This window comes from Centruroides vittatus, unplaced genomic scaffold (genome assembly GCF_030686945.1).
Source record: "Centruroides vittatus isolate TY-2023 unplaced genomic scaffold, ASM3068694v2 contig_18, whole genome shotgun sequence".
In the NCBI taxonomy this organism is placed as follows: Eukaryota; Metazoa; Arthropoda; class Arachnida; order Scorpiones; family Buthidae; genus Centruroides; species Centruroides vittatus.
Window position 1 is genome coordinate 3,373,334 of NW_027121101.1, and position 14,050 is coordinate 3,387,383.

The 14,050-nt window shown below is 28.0% G+C and overlaps 1 protein-coding gene across 2 annotated transcripts in view; it reads left to right on the forward strand.

Moving 5' to 3' along the window:
- The first annotated feature begins 5,054 nt into the window (after nt 1–5,054).
- LOC136969565 (ELMO domain-containing protein A-like) overlaps nt 5,055–14,050 on the forward strand; it is a 29,226-nt gene continuing 20,230 nt past the window's right edge. Inside the window, exon 1 of one of the 2 annotated variants that reach the window (XM_067263782.1) lies at nt 5,055–5,147. Coding sequence is in view for 1 of the 2 variants with exons in the window: in XM_067263781.1 (XP_067119882.1) it covers nt 9,839–9,871 (33 nt within the window). In the remaining variant the exon portion in view is untranslated. Of the gene's footprint in view, nt 5,148–9,647; nt 9,872–14,050 lie in introns of those variants that run through there. The other variant, XM_067263781.1, reaches the window with a different exon arrangement.

The following is a 14,050-nucleotide window of genomic DNA, read 5'->3' on the forward strand; positions in this document are numbered from 1 at the left end:
GTAGTAAGAGGAACAGGATAATACAACCAAATCCTTAAGACTTGTTGGCATGTATAAAAACAGCATTATCATCTTTAAGCCACTTTTTACTGGCAACCTGAGTCCCAAAAAGATGTACTTTAAATTATTTCAGATGGTAAGAGCAGTCCTCCATCTAAAATACTCCTTTTGGATTTCATTGATGCCTTCAATCGAGTGTTCAACTTCAAGAATGATGATTTTGGGTTTCACTCTAAGATGCAGTGCATACATAAAGCTATATCGGACAGACTCCAGGAAGAAGTGTGCCGGAGTGAGATCATTTCAACAAATCAAGGAGTTAAGAAAGGGTCTTTGGTGAATTAGTCTTGGTGTCAGAGGATTCAATAGAGCTTGTCATTGTATCTGTTCTTGTAACGGGAAGATATGTGATGGATCAAACTATCATGCATTGACTTCAATTAACAATTCCAGAGAGTTGAGTCCTCCAAGGAAATAAATTAGTGTAGAAGAAAGTATCTATGGTGTCTAACCAATCTAATGGCCTTTTTCAGACACAGGAACCATAACTTTGGGAAGAGAGAAGCACAATCATCAGGGAGGCATATTCTCCAAAAAGAAATTGGTTAGTCCTTCATTCATTGAGGAAGGTTAGTATTTTAATTTATGTGTTTTGAGATATACTAATTTTGATTACATTAAATGATTGCAATAAATAAATCTTCTGTATAAGTTTTATATTAGATTTACATAAATTAAAAAATTACTTTTATAAAAATAAAGACAGTAAGTAGTTATAAATTTACTTTATATATTCTAGGGGCACAACTACGGCAGACATGTACCATGGATGCCAGGTAAGAGGACATCAGGAGGAGAGGATGTGTAATTATTTGAAAAATAAATTATAAGGGATAATTTATCAGCACAAGGTAAGAGGATATTAGAGGAAAGTGTGGGGGAAATGGACTAGTGATGGCACAAAGAAACTTATCTGTTGTCAATGTCCTAAATTGCCAGAACAAGAATGGGTGCAATGATCTTAGTTTGCCCTGGGTGACAGAGAGCTTAGTTGCACTCCTGTTATATTCTATCATTTTTTTAATAAAAACTATTTTGACATGTCTTTCAAATATCCAACCCCTCTCCGAAAACATAAAAATAAGTAAAAAGTATGAGGGCAGTTTTTTCAACTTCTGAACCAGGAAAGAGGTGGAAGTCTTCACACATTAAAGTGTGAAGACTCATCTTTCAGACTTCCACCTAGCTTGGAACTTTTTAAACACCCAGCGCACAGCCTCGATTTAGTGCCGAGCAACTTTCACCTCTTTTCTGAACTAAATACATGGCTAGGAAGGCAGAGGTTCGAGACTAATGACGATTTTCAAAACAACGTTAAGGCCCATCTCAAGTCACTGGTGACAACATTCTATAAAGAGGGGATTTCAAAGCTCATCCACAGACAAATGCCTCAATCTTTACAGTAATTATGTTGAAAAGTAACCATGTTTGTACCTAACTTTTGGTAATAAATTCATTTGTTATTTACATTTGTCTTTGTTTTATGGACCATCTGAGGTTGAAAAAAAAACAGCCTACATATAATTTTATTTTCATGGAATGTTCCATGGAATAACAGAAAAATGTAATTAGCGAGATCATCTTTTTATCAAGATTTTTTTAAAAAACAATAAATATTTCATACTTAATTCAAATTCATATTAAATTACAAAAGTTAAAACAACACATATGCTTGCCTTTAATATGCAAAATATATACCGTATTTTACGGACTATAAGATGCACCTGAATTTTGGAGGCAATTTTTCGAAGAAAAAAGTGCGTCTTATAGTCCATAAAATACAGTATGTTTACACACAATTATTATGAACATGTTTCTCACCTTCAACGTCTATGAAAAAATAATAATTAGATGAGATTACTTTGTCCTTTTTATGAAATTTTGTTAAAATAATATACAGACTAAATTCTTTAACTCTTTAAATATTTCAACACTTATTAATTTTACATAATAATATAGGGTGGGAAAAAGTCACTTAACACCCCTGTTACAGAATATAGAATGTACAGTACATTGAGCACATCATGTAATGTGCATAACTAATCATTTGACGTAAGTCGATAGAATCTTTTAGCAGTCCATTCCTTGTGAAGTTCTGACCCTAAATGATGTGTCTCATGACTCCCTTCCCATTTATAGTTTTGGAATTTCATTCAAGATGGCAGTTGTGCAAGTAACACACATCAATCTGTTTTCTCCTGACATGAGCAAGTTAACTTTGAGTACATTCTATATTCTGTTGCAGGTGTGTTAAGTGACTTTCTTTCCCACCCTATATATAGTTTTTATTATATATGAATTATAATTCATTAAGTTATGAACTATTATAAAAACTAACAACACAAAGTTAGCCAAAAATTTTGATTTTTAATTGTATTTTGTAATTAAGTTATTACAAAGTCACAACAGTAGAAATTTTTTAAAATAGGAATACCACATAAAAGCACTTTTCATTTAATTTTGATGTAATAAATAAACAATATTTAAATACATTATCTGCTTAGTCCATTTATACAGTTATCTAGAGGTTTATGTTTCTAAAGTAACAAGTCAAACAAACCAGATTATTTTCAAGCTGATATAATTTGTTTTGGTTGCTTTATATATGAAATGATAACTCTTTAATTCATCAATAAAATTACACACTTCTTATTCCACAATTACATTTATCTAAACAAAGATAAGTTATTCTTTTTCATTTTTTCTTCTAATTTTAATATTAACATCTATGTAAAATTATTTCATTTAATACTAAAACTACAGACAAGTTTTCATCAGTTTGAATGAATTTTAGTTTCTATTCAATTAGTTTAAATGATATTTCTAAACATTCAGAGAATAAACTCCATTTTTGTTCTCTGTTACAGTTAGATATGTAGATACAAAAGTTCAAGATTGGCTGTTAACAGGAATGTCTCTACTGACCTTTTCTGTGTAAAGGAAATGTAGAAAAGCTTTCATTTCATATAAATATGAAGAGCTTGACTAAAACAAGTATTTATTTTAGTAAATGCTTGCTTTAGTCATTCTCTAGTTATTGAGATTTTGTGTATTTAGTACAAAGTTATGCATTTTGATATTAGATATTGTTAACCCTGATTTCAAAATGTCAGTATAAATCTTAGTAATGTGTAATTTTTTTAATATAAAATTTAATGTAAAATATAAATCAAAACTAAGGCAAGTTAAAAACAAATTTTGAGATACTGATATATTTTTTATAAATAACAAGAAATATAATTTGACAAATTTTAAAAACATGAATTTATAATATACATGATTTTTTAAAAAGTTTTTGGAATTATTGATTTTTTTTAAATCAAAATAAATTATTGTCTCAAATTTGCAGTCACTAACTGCTTATTTTCTTGTAAATATTTGCATTTAGATAACAAGACATTATACATTTGCTTTTAAGAAATATAATATAACTACAACCACTAACAACTTATTCTCCTTTACATATTTACATTTAGATGAACATTTCAACAATCTTTCATTTCCTAAAGTGTACATAAAAAGCAACATGTTTCACATCTTATAATACAAATTAACCTAATAAAATTAAAAATCAATTTTAGTATTTATAAAGTGCAAGAAACTGAATATAAAAAATTACGTGTTTGATTAAAACAGATAAATGAAGTTATAGGTGATAATCAGCTTGATTACAATTAGTAAATTCACTGTTAGCTCATTCATATCACCTAGATTAGTGTTCTTCAAACTTTTAACATCTTTGCAATAGATGAATAACTCTCACGCCTGAATATTATTTTTGAAGTACTCTAAGCAATAAAGTTTAGAGAAATAAAAGACCTTAACATCAACACAATATCCCTTGACTTATCAGCCCCAATAGCCACGATATTGTTTGTTTTAAACAATTCTGGAAAGCATTACATGCACTTAAGAAATAGTTATCAGCCAGGATAGTTTGTCTGTAAGTATAAATATAAAGAAAATGTGAAAAAGTTTACAGTGCTGTTTTGATTTTCTAAGTAATAAAGCATCTTACAGTTAGATAAATTAGTTTAGAAATTTTCATTTTTCAATTATCTTAGTTAAATATACAAGAATAAATATTTTTTATATCTTTATAAAATCCTTAAACATTGCTTACAGAATCTCACAAACTCCATGGAACAAAGTTAGAATATCACCAATTTAGGTTATATGATGGACCACATTATTGATAACATTAAAGATTACCCTAATCAGTTGCCTAATTAAAAATATGGCATTGCTGATTTATCAAATTTTAATTACTTTTCATGACATCAGTAATTCAAGAGCTATATAACTATATTTTTAATTTTTATTAATTTTGATCTTTAAAATTTTAATGAAGAGCATAGAGAATATTATATTACACATGATGCCTAATTTTAAGATGTATTGTTTTAAATATATGAGATAAAATGAATAGAAAAACAGAACATCAAGTAGCAATTCACTGCCCTAGACATTTTAACATAGTTAATAGAAAAATGCCCAATTGCTTAGTGATATCATCTCAATAAAGTAATTATATTCTTTGCTTAGAAGTGCTCAAGAATATTTTACATTATTAAATAGGAATATTAGCTTGATACAAGTTTATAATTATAAAAAAATTTGGGTAAACAATGTTATCAAATTTATTTGCTCTCAAAGCACGTATAAATGTATTGTGGTAGCTACTGGCCATTATCTTAGGTTGGAATTACCATCATTTCTACCATTTGATTTCTTTTTCATTAAATGAAGTAAAACTGCAATATATAGTTATTAACATTATAAAAGGAAAATCTAAATTGTTTATATATTTTTAACATAAAAACTTCAAAAAATTTCAATTGATTTTGAAAGAACTTAGCTCTTTTAACCAATTTTTTACTATTATAAATATAAATAATATAATAACTTAAGTAAAATTACTTAAGTTATTATATTTACCTTTTAAAAAACACAAGATTACTACTTTCCTATATTGTAATAATAATACAATTAATAAATTTAAAATTAAATTTTTTGCGAGATTATAATTAGAATTCATTAGTGACATTCTGTAACTTTACAAATCATTGAGTCCCGTTAGATGTACAGTACAGCACAGCACATTCTAATTATTCTCTCCTTATAAAATACAAGTGTATCACCGTTAGTTGACGTTGAAGCCAATCAAGATTAGTTATAATTGCATTGACGTTGATATAGGTAATATTTTAAATAACTATTTGAATTTTAATAGCATATATAATTCGTTTTGAAAAGTGTGAATTCCATTTGTAAAGTAGCACGTTTTCAATTTCAAATTTTAATATACTGTTATTGTAAGGTTGTTATTTAATTAATAACAAATTTGTATTCGATGAAATTGTACTATTTTTAATTATCAGATTCGGTCATATAATTACTATAAAAATTATTATTTTTAAAAATTTTTTTTCTAGTTTTGCTGCTCAAAAACTATACAAAATTAGTAATTATATTAAATTTTTCTACAGGTTAACATAAATAAATCCGTTTCGAATATACCATGTGTTTGTGTGTAAGTAATTATATTAAAATATTCAAATTTTGATATTTATTTTGGTCGGAGTATAGCATTTGTTAATATTTCTTGAAAAATTTAATATTTTCAAATTAAAAATCTCATCTACTTTATCACTTGAAAATTAATTATAAGAGTCAAGATTGCTATAATTAAGCATTTCTTGGTAATCATAGACTTTACTTTTAGTAATATATTCAAATATAGCTGGATATTCCATTCTCTCGTCATTATTTCACTATTTTATAGTTATAATTGATGAAAATAAATTAGCAGAACAAGTTTGTAGAAGAAATAATGCAAAAATCCGAAAATTTTGCACTGGACTTAATTCTGTGATATTCTGTGAATATTTTGGACTACTTTATGAATTAAACGATGATATTATCTATCAGGAAATACTTATAACAGTGGAACAAAAGACGCAAACCTCTGAACCTTACAAATGAAAATTCCAGCATAGTTTAATGTAAATAAAAAAACAAACACTTTCGACCTACATAGAAGATCATCATCAGGTTAATATGGTCCAAAATGGAATGCAAGAGGAAAGGAACGTTTTAAAATTATTCGAAAACTGTTAAATACATAAAAATTGCACAAGTGTATATAATGTGATACAAAATAAGGTATATTACAGAATTTGTTATTTTGTATCACATTTTTATGACCTACTTTATTCCAGTCTTGCAGTGCTTGAACTATAACAGTGGAATATTAGTAAAATTACAGAAACCAATTTAGCCAATTATTTTCTAAATCAGAATAATAAAAAGATAGATTCAGGTTTTCTTAATTTTACTTTAAATTTTTATCAGTTTTAAAAGATATTTCCCCACCATACATGTAGCACGCTTTTTTCTTTACGTTAGAAAAATTTAAACTTATGTAAAAACGATTGAAGATACTCTCTTTGTAAGGGTTTTTTAAATAAATATTTTAAATTGTAATTACTAACAAAGTGGTTGTTATGAACGAATTCTATTAGTAATTTCAAAATCAATTATATTCTCAATTCTATAGTTTTGCAGTTCCGTAGTTCTTGCAGTATCTTAATGGCGGCGCTACGCTACGGAGAAAATACATTAACCTTCTCTGAAAACTTGTGGATAGTTTGAAGTTCCTTCTTGCTCGTTATATGTACCCAGGAAACTTAAAACTATCCCACAGTTGCTTTATGGTTATACTATTCAAATTTTGGATCGTCATAATTATGATCATATTGGTGAAGCACTAATAGTAAAAGTTCCTAAAAATTTCAAACGATGGCTAAAAATGCCATTCTCCAACATTACCGACTTCGTCAACAGCAATGGACTCTGGCTGCAATTCGAAAAAAATATGTTGACATAAATTTCCACTGTCGACCGTCTGTCTTTCCTTAATCTCGAGAACAGAATTAGATAGATGAAATCCATGACCAGAAACCGGAAACCTTAGGGACATGGAGGCCCCGATTGATCACATATGAACTTCTGGTTTGCACGTTATTTCAATTGAAAAGTTTTTCCCTGAAAGCAGTTTAACGATAGAGTCGTGCCAATCATCTGTCAAGGAAAAGTATAATGTACAGGGGCAAGACACTACTAATTTGAGGTGGAGAGCATATATTTTTAAATGAAGTAAATAAAAATATGATTAAAAATTGCGGCATTGTGAGAACCTCACAATAAACAATCGCTTGTATTTATTATTACGATTTTTATATTTAGAAAGTTTTGAAAATGGTAAAAAATTTTAAAAATACTTCCACTAAATAACTGTATTTACTAAATATATATTGTAAATTTTAATATTCTTTAATTATGTAATTTGCTCATGGATCCCTATGGTCGGTCGAAACCAATCCCGTTGGAAGCATTGATTTAAATTAAAACACAAACTACGGTTTTTCTTCTTATTTCCAATCCCTTGCTTTCTGAAAGCTCAGAGGGGTTTGTGGGCTGTTCAAATTCTTGTTTTCTTTTGTATCATTTAATAACATTTTTATATCAGAAACTAAAATCAAATCATAATTAAAAGAAAAACTAAAGAATTTAATATGTGGTAATAACTGATCATTTTTTAATTTGTATTTAAGATAATACTTTATTTTATTTTTCATAATAAACAATATTTGAATTTTTAAAAACAGTTTTATTTACGTCTAATAGTATTTAAATTTTATATTTCTTTATTGTATTTTAAAAATCCCTACATTATGATCTTCTCAGCAATCTTGGTGTGATTTTAATAAAGAATTTTTAGATTTTCTTATACCGATTTAAAACATTCAATCGGCGAAAATATCAACCGATCAATAACAGAGAAGATAAGCTTTCGCCAAGTACGCAGATAAAACAATAGCGAGAAACAGTTCAGAGGAAGTGCCATTTTCTGGTTATTCTCAAACAGTAATATGATAACATTTTTTCATATATTTTTCGAGCAGAGAGAATATTTTCTTTGTGTGTCTTTAACGTTAAAAAATATCATCAATAATAAATTAATACGCTACAACAACACTGCAATAGCTTTCACCAACATGGAAATAAATCTTATAGACTAAACGTCAAGAAGTAAAAATTTATAAGTTTTGTGAATAATTTTTTCTAAAATCAATAGCAGCATTAATTTACTGTAAATATTCGTCCAAGTGTTGATTCACGTTCCATAATTGAGTTTATGCATTGCCATTTCTTACCTTTACTCGAATAAATATATTTAGATATACTTGTAAAACTATTTAAATAATATATAATAATATTTGATATAATTCTTATATAGTATAAACACATTATTTTTTCAACTTATAGTGATAAACACATACCATAAATTTATCGGCCTCTATCTAAATTTGAATCAATTCTGGTAATATGGTTTAAGTTTATTTCATCTGTTTAAAGGCTACAAATAAATTTTAATAACTCTTCCAGGAATAAATAAATAGTAAAGCTAAATGTTTCTAGAAATCATTTTTCCGGATAGATAACGAGTTTTAATATATATTATTTCATAAAATGCCCTATTTTATTGGTTTCTACCGTATTGAAATAGAATTTCTCCTTTGATCGAACACTTTGTTAATAGTGAAAAGTTATTCTTTTTTTATTATTTTAATTAGTTTCCGTGTTATTTTGGTTGCAATTCTGTTTGTGAGAAGTGTTTACATTAAAATTAACACTTTTATATATTGTAACAGTTCAAGACGAAAAGTTCATATATTTAGTTACCGGGGCCGGCTCTAGATTTTTGCTGCTCCTATATTTTTCAAAATTTGCTACGAAAAATACAATGTATTTATTTATTTTAAGTTAGTTTTAAAATTTTTAATTGTAAATTATTATTATTTTTTTAATATAGAATTAGCCTATTTCGCGAAATGCCAGAGATCTTTGCTGGTGCATAGAGTCTTCACTGAGATACTAAGGAAAAATAATTACAGTGATTTTTGTTTTATTCTTTAATGCTTTTGTAAATGAAATTATATTAAGCATAATATGACCCATTTTTATTCCAAGAGTGAAGTGTTGCCCATTGAATATTATAATTTTGTAAGTACTGTATTTTTACAATATTCAATGGGCAGAACGTCTTAGTTTAGATAAACGCAATAAAATTATTTATATTAATAGAAGAATTTTATCATCACTGGACTGTAAAATGAATCCTGTTGAGAAATAAATTCGAAACATTTCCTAACAACTTAAATTTTGTCCCAAAATCTGCTACATTATTTAATGCCGCCATATTAATGATACAGTTACTTGTTCTTATTTACAAGGGGGCAATGCTCCTAACAGATCTCGGAAGCATAAAATTGAGCAATTTACAATGTTAACGGCATTGCCTTATACTACACAGCGACAGTTTATAATCCGGAAAAATAAAAACAAAAATGTTTACCGACGACGATAAAATATTGTTTAAATCAAAAACTTAATTATTTTTAATCGTCCGGAAACGAATCTCTTAAGATTAGAATAGTTTCGATCAGTAAATAAGTCGATGGTCGCGATTGGTCGACGTACTCCTTGCTGGAGTTGTCACGATGTACAACGTCACCGTTTGCGTCATCCGTCCTGGTTGGCGTCTCCGGAGGCTATGGAAGAATCGTGGGTTTTTTTCGCCTGTAGTCGGAGGAAAAATAATATGTGAAGAACGTATTCTGTTCGATACACATTTTCAGCATGTGGTAAGAAGTACGTAGAGAAGACTGTATGATGATTTCTTAACTTTATAGAGTAGAGACTCGTAAATGGAATGGGAGTCGATTACAAGATCGCTGATGTCAAGGTTAGTCAAGACAGTTTTCATCAAACATGTGGATTTTTGATTTTTGTCAAATGTTACGATTTAATATACACCACTATAAACGTTAAAATAACCACATATTCAAAGTTAGTACAGTCAGGAACATTGAGTAACTCGTAGATTACTCATTTCCATAGTCATTTTTAAAGGAATTCATTTTCATGACTAAATATAGCTGTGTGAGTAGAAATGTTAATCGTGGATTTCCACCAATAATAATACAGTGTGTTGCAAATCCACGTGGAAAGTACATCTATGTTATATATTATAATGAAATGGAGCTACATCTGTATCTTAAAATTTCATATGATGGTGAAATTTTCAATGGATGTTTTAGTTTATAGTAGTAGTTCACAATAATAATTATCTGTTAAGTTTCACAAACTATACGAAAAACTTGCTCCAGACTCAAAAAACTTTGTCATCTAGTAGCCAAACTAACTGTTGTTTTATCATCAATATATATAAGTAATTATTTAGTTTGATTTTAACAATTTCCATTGAGCAGATAAATCATTGTATTATCTAAATCATATCAGTGTTCTGTATATATATACAGTACGTTGATATGATTCGGAGGCTTAAGCTAGTCGAAGACGGCTTTCGGCGTATCAGTTTTGTGTTTAATTTCAATCTCTCTTAATTTCGATTTAACACATTGACATGAAACAAATAGTTGTGACATGAACATTCTTTAAAATTAATTTTTGGACATTAATTTATTATTTTGTTTACGATGAATAATCTTGTTTGCAGTGTGACTATAATTAATAATTTTTTATTAGTAGTGTAATATTAGTGTCGATATTTTGGTTTAATACGATTATGATTTTGACGGGAATCGAATAGATTTTCTCGGCAAAGTTACGTAATATATTTTTCCGATACTTTTTTAATTTTCTAAGTTGGCACTTTAAGAATGTCAAAGATTTAATTGACTGACATTTAACAGTTGTATGGAGATTGACAAAATTTTCAATGTGCTTTTTCATTTGGTAATTAAGGAAAGAAATTAGATTTGTCTACTTAGAATTGTGTGTCTACTTTAAAATTAATCATTTCAAGAAATGTCATTTGTTGAAGAGAGTAACTTTATATAAAAAAATAATTTAACTAAAAAGCTAAAAAAATTTTTTGCTTGGTTTTATGTTTTTGTTACAAACTTTATTTATTTTTTAATAAATAAATAAAGTTTGTATCATAAAAATATCAAAATGCTTTTTTTTATTATGGCTTGATAGCTTTCATTTGAAACTATATCATGTATGTGTAAATGGTATAATTTCAAATATATATGTAAACACATGATTTGAGAAACTTAATCATTTCTCAAATATCCAAATGGAGAACTAATTTTCCATAAAATAACATATACCATATTTACTTGCATATAAGACGAGGTTTTTATTTATTTTTCACTGCTTCAAACACTTAGGTCATCCTATATGTGCAAGCGAAAGATTCTTTGCATTTTTGCAAATAATTTTTGTGAACTGTGTATTTGCATTTTTTACCGGATGCTCACCCTCTTGTGTTTAAAAACATAAGTATTTTATCTGGGTTGTTTGAATCGTTCTTGTATATTGTCAGGAGTAAAGATGAATAGCAATAGGAAAAGCAAAGCTTTTGATTTGAATTCCAGATTGAAATTCTGGTTAATGTTACCCATGGTAGCGAATATGGCAGCTCGTCTCTGAAACAGTGGGGACACACGTACTAAACTAACGTAACCTATTCTAATAAATTACCATAATTATTGCCAACCAAATTATTAGAATAGGTTAGGTTAAGTTAGTACATGTGTCCCCACTGTTTCAGAGATGAGCCGCCATGTTCGCTACCATAGGTAACATTAACCGAAATTCCAGAATCACACAGGAGCCTGATATAAGATGTAATCCATTCCCACGTGAAAACAGATGATTATTCGGAAATCAAAATTTGGAGAAACTTGTAAGTGTAATCAACAGAGAGTGGATTCAATGTTAAGAATTGGCAAAAAAGGTTCCCGATTTGTTATTATGTTGTCAATTTTACAAGATTTTTCCTTAAAGTTTAAATTGCCAGTAATTTTTGCAAGACAATGTGTACATTTATGTGCATTTGATATTTTACTTGTGATTAAACAAAATAAAATTAGAACTGTATTAATAAATCTAATTTTGGATGATGAGGTGTGGCTTTTGATCTTTAAAGCCACACCTCATCCTATATGCGAAGTCGTCTTATATGCGAGTAAATACGGTATATATTTCCTTTTTGAATGCTGGATTTGCTGTAACAAGTGCATATATTCCATAAATAATTAATAACATGTTTAAAAAATGATGATTTTTGTATTAACAATTATAACAGAAAAATAAACTCTATTTCATGCCTTAATTTGTCCAGCATACTGTTAAAATTTTCATAAAAACGTTTTTGATCACTTTTAGCGATCTTCATCAGTTACAGATTACAAAGAACGAACAAAATTCGAATTTAAAAAAGATCGAATGTTTTGGTGAAAAACGCAACTCCGTTCATAATGACGTCACCACTAACGTGAAAAATTAAATAATTCCAGTCCCGGTGTATAAATTACTCAACGTTAAAAACAAAATATGAAAGAATGAAGAGAAGCGGCTAGTACGTGGATGCAAAATTACGTCATATCCGTTTTATGGAAAGACTTCCAGGCGGTTAATCTATTTCACGCCTAAAAGTGATCGAAAACGTTTTTATGAAAATTTTAACAGTATGCTGGACAAATTAAGGCGTGAAATAGAGTTTATTCGGATATAGTTCCAGTAAGCATTTCTTATTATAACAGAAAAAATTATCAAAAACCAAATGTCAATGTTTTTATAACAAATTATATTTCATGACAGAAAGCTGCTTTCAATATATGCCATATATTGTTAGATTTTTTATTTATACTTTTTGTTATTTGATTGAATTAGTAAACAATTACTGATAGATATAGGTGATGCTGTCATTCCATCTATCCAATTTAATAATTAAATACAATCTAATTATTAATTTGGAATAGCTAGAAAAAATATTCAAAATAGGATTCAAACAATACAATTCATTCATATTAGTCACATTTTACTAATTATGATATCTGGATCAATGTTCTAATCTTTGCTTCCTACCATCTTTCACTATCCTTTGGATTTGCATTGTTTCAATAAACTGAAAACTGAATTAACTTTCTACAGTGTTGCTCAGTCCGGCTAATTATTCTACTTCAATAATCAACTTTATAAGGTTAAAAAGACTAACATGCTTCTTGTCTGGTTAAAATGTTAACTATAAGCTTAACATGTTAATCTATGCATCATCATTCTTTTGTGATAATTATACTCTGAGACCAATTCAACTTTTATGATATTTTTTTTTAGTTTCCTTGAAAAACATTAAACAGGGTTTGACTGTATATTCCATTTTCTTTTTGAGATTTTGACATTCCACCGGATTCTGTTCAATTTCTGAAACTTCATTTTCTGGTTTCTTCCTGTTCTATTACTCAATTATTGTTTCCTATCTTGACTTAATTTCATTTTTATATTGGTCACATACTAAAGTTCTACATTTTCCATTTTTATACTATTCTATACTTCCCTCATATAAATAGTTTTTTCCCCATATTTATATAGATAATTCAAGAACTCACTGAAGTGCATTTGAAAGAGATTATGCAAAAGTTAATGAAAGATAATTAATTAACAGCATAGGCAAAGCTCCCCTGTATAGTCTGTGGGTGATTGACTATTGCAGATTTCACATTTTCACTACAATACCTTTTAGCTTCTTAAAATAACTAAAGAATGTTTTTTGATGTAACATTAAAAACATAGTTAATAAATACAAAATTTTATTTACACATCAATTTTGTTTTCTGATAAAGTAAAATGACACTTATTATTGATGCAATTGAAATGACTAAAATTCCATCTAGAACAAGTAGTACAAGTAAAAATAATGGTGATAACTAGGTATAGTTATAAACATTGTGCATAAGTATATATTGTAATCAGTTACTGTGGGCACATTCCAGAATAAATACAGCAATGGTATTTAGGTTGTAATGAACTTAACAATTAAGTAAAATATTAAACATTGGTTTATTTTTATTAACAAAGATTCATGGAAATGCAGATAATAAATCACTTTCAA